The sequence below is a fragment of the Drosophila elegans genome, unplaced genomic scaffold (assembly GCF_018152505.1).
Source record: "Drosophila elegans isolate 14027-0461.03 unplaced genomic scaffold, ASM1815250v1 contig_208, whole genome shotgun sequence".
NCBI lineage: Eukaryota > Metazoa > Arthropoda > Insecta > Diptera > Drosophilidae > Drosophila > Drosophila elegans.
The window spans coordinates 18,028,430-18,046,429 of record NW_024545578.1 but is presented as its reverse complement, the minus strand read 5'-3'; the positions used below and the strand labels follow the sequence as shown (position 1 = coordinate 18,046,429).

The following is an 18,000-nucleotide window of genomic DNA, read 5'->3' as shown; positions in this document are numbered from 1 at the left end:
ACTTTCAGCGCACAAGGATTGACAAAATAAATAAATATGAAAATTTACGGCAGAAGTTTGGGTATTTTTTTTGCCCCACTCTGCGCTCTGCACTCTCCCCTTTCACTTAAATCGGTTTTCATGTATGGGGATGGGTTGTGGCTTTAAACTTTTGCTGCTGAATTTATTGAAAAATCGATTGTGGCATTAAATGCGGCATGCAAAAGGGGATTGAGAACTGCCTACTGTGTCCCAAATCCTTTGGCTTTTCGGCAAATCATCTCGACTTGCAGTTGCAAAACTGGCGCGTGACTCCGTCGAACTTGGTCGGAAAATTTATGCAAAGCGCTGGCAGATACTTAAAGTAATGCCAAAGCCGCTGCAGCAAGTTTTCCTCACGCTCATCAACGTACTCAAAAGTTCGAGGTACTCGCTCAAAATTGTGTTGTCTTGATGATGGTTAACAAACAGATTTGCATAAGGCTGCGACGTTTCGTAGGGCAAGCTACGCCACCGAGCCTTTCAATTGGATTTTCTTTGGCCACGCTATTGTATTACAAATTAACAAAGCCCCTAAGCAGTTGGCAGCAAACCAACCAAAAATGCCAACAAACAATGTGCAAATTAGGCCACAAAAACACAGCCAGTCAGGCGAACAAAGAGAAGGTGGCGACACAAAACGCTTAGCCACAATCGAAATAAAAATAAAAATCCCGAAATGCAGAGGAATAAAATCAAATCAAAAAACGCTAATTCTCGCAAAGCCGATTTCGCCGCAAATTTAGGCAAATTAAAATAATTGCAAGACATTTATACAAAATCAAATTCCATTTCATTTGATTGCCGATATCTAATTAAATCAGCAAAACCGCAAACGCGCAAGCAAACACAAACATACTAGCTCAAACAAGTGCGCAGGAAATAACAATTTAAATAATTATATTTGCGCTGGCTTACATTAATTTGAACTCTGATTTTAAAACTAAAACAATCGAGCGAAAAACTATACGCAGCCCATAGAATGTGGCTAAGGATTATCCCGATACCATGTGTTTGCCTTAAGTTGGGGATGCTTCTACATAATTCAGCGCGTAAATCGGTTACAACTACCGCAGACGCACAAAGTTTGAACCGAAAGCCTCTTAGGCTGGAGCCATGCCCACCTTACACCCTCCCGCCCATGGCCATACCCTTGCCCTTGCCGGTTTTGTTAAAACTTTAAGTCAACTAAGCGGCTTACCTTGCGCACACACATTGCTCATACGCCACGTGCAACCCCGCTAAAGAGGAAATTCCCGTTTCGGCTTGCTTAAAACATACGCTTTATTTTTATTTCGGAATATTTTCACTTAACCTATGTACAGTTTAGTTTAGTTGTAGTCATAGTAATAGCTATAGTTAATTTATGCACTCACTTTGTATACATTTATCAAAAATACAATAGTAATTATTCATGGTTATTCTGTACAGTTTTTGAACGCCGCCGCCCGTCTGCCCTTTTGACCCGAGAGTTGATTGCCAGCGTCGTTTAGTTATGCCTTTTTCATCGTTATCGGATAATGCCTTAATTATTTACAAGATACTCGCACCGCGAAGGGGGAATCCCTTACATGCTGTACTGATACCGCACATTGGAGGCCAACTGGGGATTAGAAACGGGGCAAGATTGTGGAGATCTTTCTCTGGATTATTTCGATAAAAGCTCACCTCAACGCCCACCAATCGCTCGTCGTACTCGCTGCTCGCCTGCATCGCCAACTTGGCCTGCGAGTGCATGATGGCATCGGAGAGCGAGTCCCGCTGATATGTAGAGGAGCCCAGCATGCCGGGCACACCGCCGGCGGACCCGTTGGACGGCGCCTTCAGGCGGGCGGTCTTGTTGCGGCAGAAGAACTCCACGATGGCCACGATCACTGCCAGCAGCAGGCCGCCGATCAGGATGTAGTAGATCCCGGCCACGTTGCTCAGCGACAGCTCGTTCGGCGTGGAGGTCTCCTGGTCCAGGTTGCACTCGGTCTTGTCGAACCACCACTTGTTCCGAATCCGCAGCAGCTCGCCGTTCTCCTTCAGCGTCAGCACGGCCTCGTTTAGGCGTTTTCTATATTTTAAACAGATTAATGGTTACAAATACACCCAGGAAAAACGGAATAGTAAAATTTTCAAATGAATATCGTACCTAAAATAAACTAAAATAAATTGGTTTATCCAACAGGAAAAATTTAAAATTTCAATATTTATTCATTTTAATTTATGTTTATTTATGTTTATGTTCCCAATAAAGACAAAGCTTATTATTATTATTATTTAATAATATATATTTTAGTATTCCCTGATTTCTCAACTTCAATTTAAATCAATGTTTTAAGAACCTTTGTATAGAACTCTTTTAAGAATTTTTAACCCATTATGAGTTCCCAAAAAACCTACCTTAATGGCGATCCTATGGGCGTGGCCACGCCGAATCCCTTCGTATCGATGTTTCGGCCCACCTTCATCGTGTCGCACGGAGGCCTGGCATTCACGTACTCGTTTTTGGGGGACTCCACCAGTAGAGCATACTTCCCCTTGGAGGCCCTCACCCGCCGAATACCCTCGTCATAGGAGCGAACTGAGTGGTGTTGGTTGGCATTCATGTACTCCCACATTTTGTTGTGCAGGCCGATTTGTGAACGCTAGAAAATAACTCTTTTCAGAGGGGAACACAAAGGATCCACGGGCTTTTGCACACACACCTTAAAGAATTCCCAAGTGGAGCCGTGCAAAATTGTTCCGTAGTTCACATCCGTTTGCATGGCCAAGTCCTCGGGCGTTTTAATGGGCGCCACCATGCGTTCCACTGTGAGAAAAGCGGCCAGATTGGCGGTGTACGAGGATATCAAAATGATGGTGAAGAACCACCAAACGGCAGCCGCAATTCGACCGGCAATCGAGGGAGGTGAGAGATCGCAACCCTGCTGCATGAAGGCAGCAAGGGAATACCAGAAGGAATTTAGCATGGTGAACTCATTTGCAGGAACTGGTGGCTGATGTAGTTGTGGTTCACTGAGCGTAGCACCTCCAATGATTCCCGGTGGTTGCTGGGCGGTGGAGTCAGCCTGCGGTCGTCTTACAATTCGCCACTCGTACGGGGGAAATCGGGTCACAAAATACAGCACCAAACTAACTCCCACATAACTGAGAATAACACTTATCTGGAATTCGTTTTAATTACAAACTATTTTTAAAATATTTGCTTATCTTTAACTTACCCATATTTCCTGGGAGAGAGGATTTAAGAAACTAAACACTCCTGGTGTCTGTTTCACTGGTTTCTTAATCATAATGGATATGCCCAGTGTCATAAAGGGCTTGCTGAAGTCAATAACTCGCTCTCTTTCCGCCGTGATGGTCATGGCCGCAATGGCTATATCCGCCTCCTTGCGAACGAGCTCACCCACCATGCCATCCCAGCCTCCGGGAGCATACTGATTCTCCGCTCCATAGTTACCATCTTGCACCAAACGGAATTCATCTGACGAGAAAGAATTTAGTTTTGTAGCCAGAGCACGAGACTATGCACTCAAAAAAAAAGAAACGTTTTAAATTTACGAAAAACGTGGCTATTTCGTCTTAAAATATATTACCTCTACTTATTTTTTAAATTAGTTGTGTTACTTTGTATTTTCTATAAATAATTATTTTATTGAATGCTAATCTTAAATGACAAAGAGTTGGTTTATAACTTGTAACTTTTTTTTTAAGCTAACGTTTTGTGTTGGCAAATAATAATAATTGTATTGCAAACGTGTGAACAATAGATCCTTGCGGTTTTATTTTTACAATTTCTATACTGTTTTTTTATTAATTAATGAAAAAAATATCATTATTTGCATTGAAGTTAGAGTTTCGTTTTTTATTCTTAAATGTTATATGGTTTGAAGAAATAATATTACTCATTGAACTACTTATTATCAAAATACTTACATTTGATGCCCAACTGGGCGGCCAGCATGTCGGCCAGGTCCTTGCAGTATCCTTCGAAGCGGTCATTACCCACCAGATGCTCGCCGTAGGCGTATGGCTTGAGCCGCAGATAGGGCTCCTCCAGCACGGTGCTCACGATGTACGTGTGGTTCCGGGCATAGTCTCCGGTGCTGGCTGACGCGGAACGCGATGACGTCGCATAGCTGTGGCTGTGCAGCGGAAGGAGTCCGGCGTCATCGCGCCACTCGGCCACCTGCTGCAACGTGCTGTTCACGGACATCTCGACCACGTGCAGCGTGTAGTTGATGCGACGTCCGTCCTCGTCGAAACGGATCTCCCCCGACAAACCATCAATTTCCACCTGGTGAGGGATAAACAAAAGGGTGCAAGGGTTATGCATAGAAAAAAAATGTATTTCTCTTTTTTATACCCTTGCAGAGGGTATTATAATTTCAGTCAGAAGTGTGCAACGCAGTGAAGGAGACATCTCCGACCCTATAAAGTATATATATTCTTGATCTGCATCACTGGATGAGATCTAGCCATGTCCGTCTATGTCTGTTGACACAAAAACAGAATTTAGAAAAACGTTTTTTAAAAAAAATATTTTTGTCCAAATTTCTGATTTTTTTTTAAGGGGGTACATCATCATTTTTTGCAGAAATTTGAAAATCTGAAAAAATTTTAACTGTGAATGCCATTCGATTGGAAATTTTATTACGAATTCAACGGTGTATGACATTCCACATTTTGACCATTATTTCCCAGGGTTTTGACACATAAACCAAGTTTTTAATGCGTTTTTTGGGATTCTTGGTGATTTTTCAAACATAATAATTTCTGAAGAGTCTTTTTGTTGTAACTTTGCCAAAAAAAGACCCAAAGTCAAAAGAGTTGCTATTTTGAACAGCTGGCAACTTATACCATCCGTCCCTGATCGATTTAAAACAATTTATTTAGTTTTGACATAAAAACCGAATTTTGAAAAACGTTTTTGATAAATGTATTTTTATACCCTTGCAGAGGGTATTATAATTTCAGTCAGAAGTTTGCAACGCAGTGAAGGAGACATCTCCGACCCTATAAAGTATATATATTCTTGATCAGCATCACTAGGCGAGTCGATCTAGCCATGTCCGTCTGTCCGTCTGTCCGTCTGTCCGTCCGTTTATATGCAAACTAGTCTCTCAGTTTTAAAGCTATCTGCATGAAACTTTCCCAAAAGTTGTCTTTCTATTGCAGGTAGTATATAAGTCGGAACGAGCCGGATCGGACGACTATAGCATATAGCTCCCATAGAAACAATCGGAAAAATAAATGAAAAAAAATTATAACTTTGCTGTTTTTTAATTTTTTGTTTAGTTCTTCGACATTTAGTAATGGTTACATATTTCCGATTTACGGTTTAAATTTCATCAAAATCGGACGACTATAGCATATAGCTCCCATAGGAACAATCGGAAAAATAAATGAAAAAAATTATAACTTTGCTGTTTTTTAATTTTTTGTTTAGTTCTTCGACATTTAGTAATGGTTACATATTTCCGATTTACGGTTTAAATTTCATCAAAGTCGGACGACTATATCATATAGCTCCCATAGGAACAATCGGAAAAATAAATGAAAAAAACATTATAACTTTTCTGTTTTTTGATTTTTTGTTTAGTTCTTCGACATATAGCAATGGTTAAATATTTCAGAATTATGGTTTAAATTTTATCAAAATCGGACGTCTATATCATATAGCTCCCTTAGAAATAATAAAAATATATAAAATAACTATCAAATAATTGAGCTGCAAATCATCATAGCTTCAATGTTTTTAAACATATACGAAAGTAAATCATAATTTTAATGTTTTCAAAAATGTTTAATTCTTGCAATAGCTGCAAGGGTATATGAACTTCGGCTTGCCGAAGTTTGCTTTCTTTCTTGTTTGTCCAAATTTTTGATTTTTTTTTGTAGGGTATGTTCGTTTCATTTAAATATCCAAATATAATATATATTTTATATATATTTTAATTTGAATTTCCTATTTTCAATTCCTCTTATCACTCACCTTGCGCAGAACTCTGGATATTTTCTCGCCCTGCTCCCAGGGCGTGACCCAGCCCTTGCTGGTGTTGCAATCGAGGAGGGCACTGGACTCGTTGGTGCCGGTGGCGGAAGAGGACGAGCTGCCACCGTGGCTGCGACGCTGCAGATGATTGGAACGGAACTGATCCGGCTTCTTGCGCAAAATGCGATTGAAGGCCTCGACGAGAACGAAAACCGCATCGTACATCAGAGCTGCCTGAGCCTGCAAATATCAAGGGTGCGACAGGGGACTAGAGTTGCAGGCGAAACAAATCAATGACGGCTGACAATTTACCGAAATGGCCGGCAAGCTGTTGGCCCCCGCTGCGTTCTGGCCTTGGCTCTGGCCCGTTGGCTCCAAACGCTTCCGGCTGTCGTGGAAATCACGCACCGCCCGCCGATTAGAGTCGACAATGCGAAAGCCGGTGATGTTGATGGCCCCAAACTCGACCACATCGCTGGGCCAGTGGTTGTCCATTACCTAAGGGAGGAGAAAATCAAATAAGAAAGGCAATGTCAAGTCATACGAACTCAAGCTACCCTTTATTCTTTTCACAATTCATTGACACATTGAACCTTAATAAATTATTATTGGAAATTATTGCCTAATTCCAGGAAATACAAAAATATTTAACCACTTAGAATTTTATACTTGTCAGTTTATAGACCTTTCAAAAGCTATATTTAAAAATGTTTTATTTTAATATACAGTTCAATTTTCTTATTGCTGCAATTTAAATTAAATTTTTAACCATGAAAATATATCGAATCGCATGTACTATTTTTAAACACAATTTTTTTTTAAGTTGAGTAATACGTTGTAAGTCTTTAAGCCATAGTTTTTTCTGGTAAAGAAACAGTTCAAATAAACTACACTATTAAAAGTGGTATTCTTCTATTTCCCATGCAAAATTCTTCTGTAATCCCCAAAAACCGAGTGCCAAAAAATGTAGCAGTCAAAGAATTCCCGAAACGGAAGCCGGCAATAATTGCTTATTAAAGCCTCCCAGGAGGCGGAAAAGGCTGGACCATGGACTCTACTCACCAGTCCGCTGAGCAGGTAATGATAGGTGCGCCGGCCCAGCTTGATGTCCCGCACATGCTGCACGATGATCTCTTTGGCCATTTCCGCCGGGCAGTCGAGCACGATGCGCTTTTTGCTGAAGCGCCCCAAATCCTCCAGCGTGTGCAAAAATTCAATGGCCATCGTTACGTTGGCGATGCGTTTCACCATTTGCACACGGAACGTTTCATTTCCGGGCTTCAGTTCTTGATAGATTTGCTGCAGCCGTAGTAAGCCTGTCGGGGCATCCAAAAGCGATTGTCGGTCAGTTGAACAAAGACTGGCTATTGTGGGTGGTTGTTGGTGGGTTTTGGGTATTGGTTGGATTAAGGTATCTGGGGCCATGAAAAGCAATCTGATAATGCAGCCGGCTGAGAGCAGGGTTTTGGATTTTATGATAATGTCTGCAATCTATAAACAATTTCCGAGCTGAATGGATTTATTCGAATAGATTTATCTCTCTCGGGAAGCATGTGTCATTTAATCATATTCTCGAGTCTCTTTTTTGTCCGCAGTCCAAACCAAAGCCTCATGCCGTCTTTCAATCTTGTTCGCCTTCCGCATTCCCTCACAAGCTCCAAGGACGAAATAAAAAAATATATATTTTTTCACACGCCATTTGTTGCACGTCCAATATGGCCCTCAATGTTGTTGTTGTCATTGATTTGCTGCCTGCATTGATTCGCCAAAAAACCAAAAAAAAATAACCAACAAAAAAAACAAGAATGGAAAAACAAACCAACAAGGGAGGAAAACGAGGAGGAGCAGTAAACACTCGCGTGGAAAAGCGAAAACGGAAGTGCACACACAATTGAAGTACTTTTTTGTGGTGTGCTGGTAACATTTCAATAAATAGCAGCCCGAAAAAATCCACAATGCGTGTGGGTGTGCTTCTGCTGCTGCTGCTGCTGCTGCTGCCGCTGCTGTTTTATTGAATGTTTCCTATGTAGTCGAAGGATCGATGGGGTGTATGATTCCTAGGGCTCCCTCATTCGCTGGTGTATTCATGAATGCGCCAAAAAATATGCTACCAATTTGTCGCCGTGTGCAGCAGTTTCAGCCAACAGCCACGCCAACCAGAGTGATAACAAGGCACAAAAAGGGCGTTGTTGGGGCGTTGAACAAAGCAATAACAACAAACTGCTGACAGCGGCATTAAAATATAAAGTCCCGCTGTGGTGCCTTTCGTTAACAATGTAAACCCCGGAGTCGAAGTCGGCCAAAAAATGGCATGGCATGGAATGGAAAGCCTCTCCTCTGCAAAACGGAGCAAGTGGAACTGATGCTGCTTCTGCTGGTGCTGCTGCTGCTTTTGCTGCTGCTGCTGCTGCGGCATTTCCTTTTCCTGCAACGAATGCCAGCGGCAACAATGTCGGCCTACTTTTCGGCGCCGAGGAAAATATTAAAAAATGACCCAAAAAGGCAAAATAATAATAATAATGTTAAGGCAGAACTCAGCGCACAGGCAGCAGTTGCATAAAGTCATAAATTTTATTTCACACAGAGTCATTAACACATGACACACACACACACATACATGAGCGAGCTTACAACGGCGTGTGAACTCATTATAAAGGAGACAGGGCGAAAAGGAGAGTGGGGGAAAAATCACTGCGGCGTATACGTAATATGAAATTTTTAAAGAGCGTGTGTGTGTGTGCGGCAGTGTCTTTTGCTCCATCTGATGTCTTCATCTTTGGCCGTAATTGTTGCCGTCGTCGTATTGTCCCACGTAGAAGGCAGGAAATTGCTTTGAAATAAATTTCAATACAACAAAAAGCAGCCTAAGACCCATACAAATACACACAGACACACACGGGCCAAGTATGTACACACAAAGAGCGGGTAAGCCCAAGCATATGTGTGCGCTATACTAGGATATCCCTGTGTGTGCGTGTGTCCTTCTGTTGGCTGCTTAAGCCCGTTGAGGAGCCACTCGAAAGAGCGCTCTTGAAAGCACTTGAGCGTCCTGTCTGCCGAGCTCTTTCCCCCTTTTTTTTAGACGGCGCACGACGCTCTTTGTGCCGCTTATTTAATTACATATTAGCAGAAATGAAAAGACACGAGCTCGAGGTCGCTGAATTAGAAAAAAAAAGCGGAACAGAGCTAGCACATGAAAAATTGTGTAGTTATAATCGCAGTAAAATTGACGTAGCTTTTAAGATAGGGAGACTTAAAAGCAAGGTAAATAAAAATTGAATTATTACATTTTTTTCCCACTTAAATTTATCAGTAGGAAAAAAAAGAATACTAAAAAGGGAATCATTTTATGAACCTGTTGGCATAAATACCTAATTCTTTTTCCAAATTGAAAAACTGTTAATGTAATGAAAAGCAATAATTTGCAAATATTTTTTTTTAAGTTGCATACAAAATAAATAGTGTAAGTTAGATAAGCTTAAATTCAATTTCACTTAAATGAGGAGGGAACCAGTAGAATTATAAAGAAAGATCAAAGATTATGCTTGTATGTGAAATTTTAAGAAGTTTAAAGATTTTTAAAGATTTAGAAAATAAAAGTTTAAAACTAAATGAATTTTAAAGCCACTAAAAGTCAAATACTTCACTCGCACTGACGCACTTAATCCCGAGCAGAAACATTGCCATAACCGCTACTCAAATCCACTCTCACCCGATTGACGCCCTTATTTGTTTATGGCAAATGAAAGTCAAATGAAATGAAATCGAAACACAAAGCAACCAAATGGGCAAACAAACAAGGCCTGGAGATAATGTGTGGCTGAATGGGAAGTATGGTAAGGATGGGAGTATGGAATGGGTTCTGTAAAACTCACCATCGTGCGAGTCGTAGAGATAAATAATGCTCTGCCAGCCGTAGTACTGGATGGTATCGATAATCGCCTGATGATAATCCGGACGCATGCTGATAGCGAAATCCAGCAATCCCGACGACGGCGTGAGCACCTACAAGTATGCAAAACAAAACCGTGGCCTCATGAACTGGCTGTAACAATGTAATGTGCACGCTACATGAAGCAATAATAAAATGAAACGCGTTTCCGCTTTGCGCCCCGCCAGCGACATGTATGTATGTAAGCCCATGGAGGGCGGTGGCAGGGGGTGGCTAAGGGGGTTGGCAGAGGGGGCGGTAAGGCGACGCCAACAAGCAGTTATGTACTATACATCCAAAGAGATACACACAGTTACCCGTTTCCGTTTAGCTTGACACACACAAGAACAGAGAGAAAAGAAAAATCAATTGTTACACTTTGTCTTATTATAATGATACAAAATCTCACTTCCAAAACAATATGTGTGTATCACAGAATTTTCTACGGCATTCGAGGTAATAATATAAATATAATCAGTCTCTACATTTTCTGGTATTTGAAGGCTATATTTGATGTTAATTAGTGAGCTGCTAGTTATCTGTTTTTACTAGAAATCGAATTATATGCTTAGCCGTAAGATAATTCAAACAAGAAAGAAAGCAAACTTCGGCAAGCCGAAGTTCATATACCCTTGCAGCTATTGCATGAATTAAATACTTTTGAAAATATTTAAATTATGATTTACTTGAGTATATGCTGAAAAACATTGAAACTATGATGATTTGCAGCTCAATTATAAGATAGTTATTTTATATATTTTTATTATTTCTATGGGAGCTATATGATATAGACGTCCGATTTTGATAAAATTTAAACCATAATTCTGAAATAATTAAACATTGCTATATGTCGAAGAACTAAACAAAAATTTAAAAAACAGAAAAGTTATAATTTTTTTTCATTTATTTTTCCGATTGTTCCTATGGGAGCTATATGCTATAGTCGTCCGATTTTGATGAAAATTAAAACAAAATTCTGAAATACTTAACCATTACTATATCTCGAAGAACTAAACAAAAAATTAAAAAACAGCAAAATTATAATTTTTTTTTCATTTATTTTTCCGATTGTTCCTATGGGAGCTATATGCTATAGTCGTCCGATTTTCATGAAATTTAAACCGTAAATCGGAAATATTTAACCATTACTAAATGTCGAAGAACTAAACAAAAAATTAAAAAACAGCAAAGTTATAATTTTTTTTCATTTATTTTTCCGATTGTTCCTATGGGAGCTATATGCTATAGTCGTCCGATCCGGCTCGTTCCGACTTATATACTACCTGCAATAGAAAGACAACTTTTGGGAAAGTTTCATGCAGATAGCTTTAAAACTGAGAGACTAGTTTGCATATAAACGGACGGACAGACGGACAGACGGACAGACGGACATGGCTAGATCGACTCGCCTAGTGATGCTGATCAAGAATATATATACTTTATAGGGTCGGAGATGTCTCCTTCACTGCGTTGCAAACTTCTGACTGAAATTATAATACCCTCTGCAAGGGTATAAAAAGTCAAAGTTTGCTTGGAATCAAAAATTTAAAATTCGTTTTAAGCTAATTTTTATATAAAAATATAAAATTAAGCACTATTTTGGTTTTATATAATTTTAATAATTACTTAAGATTTTAAAAATTAAAAATTAAAATTTGACATGTTTGCGGTGCCTGCTTTTAGCATGTTATACGAAGTCAATTTATTAAGTTAGTTTTTTGTGATTAAAGTATTTTGAACTTAGATTTCATAAAACCTTTATTTTTATATTCTTTATACACGTCTTTGTTTATTATCATACATTTTCTAAACAATCTAATGATTTGAAATACTACAGACCTAATTGGGCCTTAATCTTTGAAATTTTCAATATTCTGATGTTATACATTAATAAAAACATTAAGTAAGGTATTTTTCTCTCTGTGTATCTCACAGCCCGAAGAGCACGCAAATGCGCAGTCAGTGTGTGTGTAAATCTCGGTATGTGTGCTGGTGTTTTGTTGGCTGGAGGAGTTGGAGTCAGAATCGGATGCCTGTGCCTCTGGTTCTGGTTCTGGTTATGGTCCTTATACTTTCGCCCCCGCCGCCATATCTTGATTTATAGTGATTGAAATAAAAGAGGCCAAGAGCGTGTCATAAATTTTTTCGCTCTCAGTGTAGGAGCCGCTTCTCGTTCGCCGCTCGTTTGGCATTGTCTTCCGGATGGCGGAGCGTTTGGCTTTCTGTTTCGCAAGTGACAACAACAGTAACAACAACAACAACAACAACTGTTGTCGTACTGGCTGTCCGCATTGTTGCTGTTGGTAGTAAATTTTCTTCAAATTACAATTATTATGATTTGTGCTTTGGCTTTGATTTAGTGCACTGTCTGATGGCACCGGCGAACACACAATTGGGCACTGTGTGTGAACTGTGAACCCGCTACAACACCCAGAGCTCCACTTTAAGCAATGACTTCATTTTACAGAATCGACAAACTGGCTTGGGATCAACGGCGGCACATTTTTTGGGCTGTGGGTGTCGCGATCCCAAGCTAATGTGATTGGTAATTGAAAATCCGAAACTGTTGTTCAGGGTAGAGAAATGGTTATAAAATATATAAAATATTTTATCAATTTCTACGTGCTATTGTCCTTATAATTTTAGACGTTGAATGGCGTGACTGAACTTTTAATATTTCGTGAAAAGGCTATAGAGTGATTATCATTATATAACGGACAATACAATTGTAAAAATATTTCGTGCCTAAGTTGTTGAGCTTGTTCTATTTTGTCTTGTACATAACTTAATTTTAAATTTCTTTGCATTGAAAGAGTAAAACCAAAATGCTCTTTTAAGACATTAATAATTAAATATATTTAATTCATTAATTATCATTCATTAAACCTATCACTTCTTGTATATTTAATCATTTCATTAGCAGCCATTTGGCTTTATTTATATTCCGACTCCATTAACCAGCCAGCACATAATTAAATAGTTCACTACCGCTCTTTGCCTCTATTAAGTGTTGGCACTTTGAAACTTTTGCTTTGTTCCTTCCACCTTTTGGCCAACTTGATTAACGCATAACTGAGTCAACCGTACCGCCCCGACCTCCTGCCCGATCGCTCACATCAAAACCACAAAATGTAAATAATTGCGCATAGCGACACGGAAATCAATTGCATATGACAGTTTCCTTCTTTTCTTTTTTTTGTATTCCCCGCCCTTCGAATACCCATGGTGTAATAGGACTTACCTTCTCGGGGAACCAGGGCGTCACAAATGGCATTTGGAACGTATTCGAGTAGGAGTGCAATGTGTCAAAGGAGTCCGGCGATACGGCGCCCAGCATTGAGTAGACTCCGCGCGAGAATTGATTGCAAACTGGAGGTTACAGTAATAAATTCGTTTTGTGTTTTTCTTTTTTCTGTTTTCTCTTTTCGTTTCAGTGGCAGAGTGGGTGGTAAATTGATGGTGGTGCCGATGGTGGGTGGGCGATGTGTGATGGGTGGCAAATGGGAACGGGATTGGGTTCGGAGACAGTGTCTAGGTCGGGAGCAGAGTGCGCACAATTAAATTGCAGCTTTGAGTGCGGAGTGGAGACGTAAAGTAAAACCAATTTTCAATAAAAAATGCACATAATTAATGGGTCTCCATGTATTGTGTAATGATTTTTATTTCTCGTTTTTTGCAGGTTTTGGATGGTAATGTTGATGGTGATGAAGCGGATGAATGCTTGATAAAAACACATACTCAGGCGGGATAATTTGAATGCATCCGCTGTATTGATGACATCGACATACGCCTGCAGCTCGAAGCGTCGAGAGCTCACATTCAGATTGTGATTGAGCATTGCATATTTAAAGGCTGATTGCACATCATCCGTGCCCTGTTCAAAAATCGCACCTGCGGGGAGGATAGAAGAAAAATAAAATAGTGGGCGGTGAGTTCAGTTCGGGGCGAATATTTTTGCTTCGTTAAATATTTAGGCAGCTTTTGACACGGTCCTGTTAATATTAAACGAAAAAGCGCACAGGGCAAATATGTACACAAATGATAGCATAATGCCACACCCACACACAACCACCTGCCCAGGTACCCACAGATACTACACAGATACCAACATAGACATTTGCAAGTAGCGAGACAAGCCGCCCCGTCAGGCAACAACAAAAAGCGCAAACGAAGTGTTGATGCAGCAATTTTGTGCTGCGCTTTTGCATGGCACCTGAACAGGTAGCACTAGCGCCTCCTGGCGAAGCCCGGATTTGGGTACAAGCCAGTCAGCATGACTGTCACATTAGCAGCCACCAACCAGTCATATATACATATATATTCACGGCTGGGTATTTCAGTGCACGGGGCCAAAATGACTGCAGGTGCAATGACTGAACGCCATCGTGTAATAAAAATAGGGTGGTAAAAAAAATGCAGGAAAGCGTAAAATAAAATGTGGTACAACTAGGCAAGTTCTTGGAGCGACTTTCGACTCCAAATCGTGAATATGGAATATGGTCAAATTTAAAATGCAAAGAATATTAAAGTAGAATCTCTGAAAGGGATAATACAAAAATATTATTACTTATATTATATGGTGGTTTAATCAACCTAAAATGTGTAAAAAAATAAATAATTATGGGTGTGCGATGTACGTTAGAAACACTCTCTAAATTTCAAGGACCAACGAAACATACATTAAATGCAATATTAAATAAATATTATAAAATCATAGAAGGATTTTATTATTTGAATGAAAACATAACTTGAAAAAAATAACAAAATCAACGACGAAAGCATTTTTTTATTCACAAAGAGACGACAAAAATTTTTCAAAGGCAAAACCAAAACAAAATAAATTGTATTTTTACTATCTTATTTCAAACAACAACTATAATACTTCAAAGGAACTTAAAACTACAAAAAGTAATAAACTCTAGAGAAGTATGAACAAAGTAGTTTGTAGTTTGTTTGAGTAATGACATTCTTAAAGCCGTGAAAATGAATTCAGAGGCACAAAACAATGAGTGCTAACGGGAATTACTGTAAATTAGAAATTTAACCTTAAATACTCAAAAACAAAAAAAAACATTTGTAAAAATAAGTGTCAAATTCAAAATAGTTAAAAAGACCAACTTTATGTAATTTCTAGTAATGAAAAACAAAAACATAATCACCATGGCAGCACTTATTGTTAGAACGTAAAAGTGCAAATCTTGTTTTCCACATGTGAAATATTGGAACATAAAGTGCCACTAAAAATCATGGATCCCACTTTGTGTCGAGGAAAAGGTGCCAAAAGTAAGGGATAATCTCTGGACCCAATTTCCCAAAAGAGCCACGGGAGGAAACTGAGAAATACATTCCGGGAATCGGCAGGCACACACAACAAAAGGGGGTATATACTTCAGCAGGGGCAGCACATTGTCGCCAAATACCAGCCACAAGTGCTGTGTAAGTGACAATTTCTGCACCAGCTACTGCTGCTGCTCCTGTTTCGGCTGGCAGGATTTTCGGATCCTGGCTGGTGGCTCCTTTGGCGACGCTTTTGAGACTTACCTAATGGTATTTTCTCGGTTAACGACGCCGACTGTTGTTGCTGCTGCTGCTGAGCTGCGCTCAATTTCGGCCAGAAAATGCTGCTGGCGCATATTAAATGTAAATATGCCAAGAATTTTAGCCTCGAATGCATTTTGCGCTTGTAGTTTGCTGTAATTATTTCACCAAGTTTTTCCACTTTGAGTTATGAGCACAATCAAGTGTATTTGCTGGTTAAATTGGTTTCGCCATCACGTGAAAGGTTTCACAGTATTTGGTTTCGTTATAATTCTGTTATCTACTATTTGTTTTCCTTTTGGTTAAGTTTTGTAAATGGCTTTATTTTATTAGTTGCACTGCTTGTTTGTTTGGCCAACTTTCACTGGAGTTTTTGAACAGCTTTTATTTGCTTTGGCCGCTTTGCTTAATTTTCCTATTGTTTGTATTTATTTATTTATTTATATTCCCTTGTGCAAAGGAACTTCACTATTTTTTGGTTAATATTTGCACAGGCCTTCTCACTTTAATTCGTATACGTTCGCTTGACTTTAACTTCGGGCTCGCTTAGAGATTTCCCTCTGCCGTTTTCCCAAGGAATCGGAAAATCAACACCCGCCTCTGTTTATCCGCTCACTTCAACCAAACGGCCACGCGTTGTAATCAGCACTAAAAACTCCTAAGCTGGCTAGTAATACGAGGCTCGGGAAAAACCGGGCGACACGGCCGCAATGTAGCTTTGTGGTCCTGGTTACTGGGAGCGTGAAAAGCCGAAGGGATGCTGTGCTCTTTGTGCTAAAAAACCCGAGTTTTCCGCCTCTCCGGCGTCTGCAAACAGAGAGAGAGAGCGGAAGAGCGTGAAAAATGAGAGGGGTTGGAAATGAGAACCGGATGCTGTAACTGACCTACTGCATTTTGGCCGCCACACAAGTTGCAGGTTACTGGTTAAATGTTTGTTTACGTTATGCCTGCGTTTTTGGGCTGCATAATTGATAACAACAGCTTGGGAGGCGTCGGCGAAGAAGTGGACGGAGTGACGGCGTGGCAGCGATTTTCGGGTTTTTCCTTCGCCCAGTCGCGTTTTTATTTCGTTGGTAATTACGAATGATTTGGACGAACAATCCCTTTAACAAATCTCATTACGTTGTCAATTACGCGCCATTACCAACAACGCGGCCCGGAGGAGCGACTCTCGGCTGGCGTACTGAAATCTCATTAACAGGCTTTAATTTTCCAAACAAACTTAAGTGCGCCAAGGATGAAGGAACTCATCCAGCGGAATTTCTAACTAGCGATGTTATGGCAATTGGAGGCGGAGAAGCTTTAGATGTTTTTATTACAATTTTCACTGTGCAGGCATACTTTCAATATAAAAAAGATAAATTATAAATTGCGTATTACGATATTGTTTAACAGCCTGTAATGCGAAATTATTGCGTTAAATAAAGAATATTGGCAGTCTCGACATAAGGAAAATGTTATTATTCAAGTTATAAATATGAACTATTAAAGGCAATAATTAGATTTTTTAGTAAAAAGAAAGTTTAGAAATCATGTAAACTCTCTAAATATTAAAATGAGTGTAAGATTTGCGCAGTATACTTAAGCGCCTTATAGGAAAGAAAAAATGTTAAAAAAAAAACATTAAAAAATTTTACATTTCAATAGTGAAATTAAAATTGAATTTTCAATATAAATATTGACTTATTTTGCCATCTCTAGTCATAGCTGCGCCCCATATTGTCGACTTATCGTGGCGTACGATTTCATCATAATCTGTAATTAGTTTATAATGCGCACAGGAAATGCTAGTAGAAAGCTCGTGGAGAAGCGAAAGCAGGACAATGCCAACAACTCCTGACTTAACCTTTCAGTTATACGGCAAACTGCGATTAGGGGCCAAGTCGATAAACATAAAAGTTAATGGTGAAATTTTTTAATTAAGAAAATCAATGAATATTTTTTCTCCTATTTCCGATTTTATTTCCCCTTTTCCCTTGGCTGCATTATGGGTATTTTGCTGTTCGGCTTCCATTGCTTCCATTTCCTCCACTTTGGATGGCAGCATTTTAACATTTATGACTTGCGATTTTCACGACTCCCGGGGATAATGGAAGGCTCGCGGAAAAAACGCCTTTGGAGTGATTTCCTTTTTTTGTATTTAATAAGCTCAAAAACAAACTTGCTGTCGTGCAATTATTTAATGCAAACGTCTATGAATTTTAATTGCCCTTTTTGTGTGTCCTGGCTATTTAATTATGAATCACAATTTATGCGGCTGCCTAAGTCAACAGAGTTAAAGCGTTTAATTAAATCGCAAAAACAGGCCGCTTAAAGCCGCAACAAAATCAAAGCCGCAAGTACAAAGATAAATAAGTGGCATTGTCGGTTTCATTTCCGGCTGCAACATTTGCATTCAAATCGCTGTGGCTGTGTGGGTATTTCTGCCTGTGTGTGTGTGCGTCCCTGTCGGTGTCGTTGTAAGCGGTATATAAGTAGACTCCCAACTGGTTTTATATTTAGGCGTTTGCCTTCGCTAAAAGCACAGAAA

The 18,000-nt window shown here is 39.6% G+C and overlaps 1 protein-coding gene across 1 annotated transcript; it reads right to left on the bottom strand.

Annotated features, from left to right (window-relative positions):
- Nucleotides 1–1,284: 1,284 nt before the first annotated feature.
- On the bottom strand, nt 1,285–16,105 carry LOC108142781 (glutamate receptor 1). Its single transcript, XM_017266825.1, has 13 exons — nt 15,474–16,105; nt 13,671–13,823; nt 13,174–13,301; nt 9,877–10,006; nt 7,064–7,317; nt 6,314–6,499; nt 6,002–6,241; nt 3,943–4,303; nt 3,228–3,490; nt 2,712–3,170; nt 2,407–2,651; nt 1,687–2,077; nt 1,285–1,621 (listed from the first exon to the last, which is right to left on the bottom strand). The coding sequence occupies exons 1-13, from the start codon at nt 15,604–15,606 to the stop codon at nt 1,586–1,588; spliced, it is 2,979 nt and encodes a 992-aa protein (XP_017122314.1). The 5' UTR covers nt 15,607–16,105; the 3' UTR covers nt 1,285–1,585.
- Nucleotides 16,106–18,000: the final 1,895 nt, after the last annotated feature.

Coding starts and splice junctions, on each gene's coding strand:
- LOC108142781 (XM_017266825.1), bottom strand. CDS start 15,606: ATGCATTCGAGGCTAAAATTCTTGGCATATTTACATTTAATATGCGCC. Junction 13,824..15,473: donor AACCGAGAAAATACCATTAG/GTAAGTCTCAAA, acceptor TCCTCCCCGCAG/GTGCGATTTTTGAACAGGGC. Junction 1,622..1,686: donor AGCGATTGGTGGGCGTTGAG/GTGAGCTTTTAT, acceptor TCTAATCCCCAG/TTGGCCTCCAATGTGCGGTA.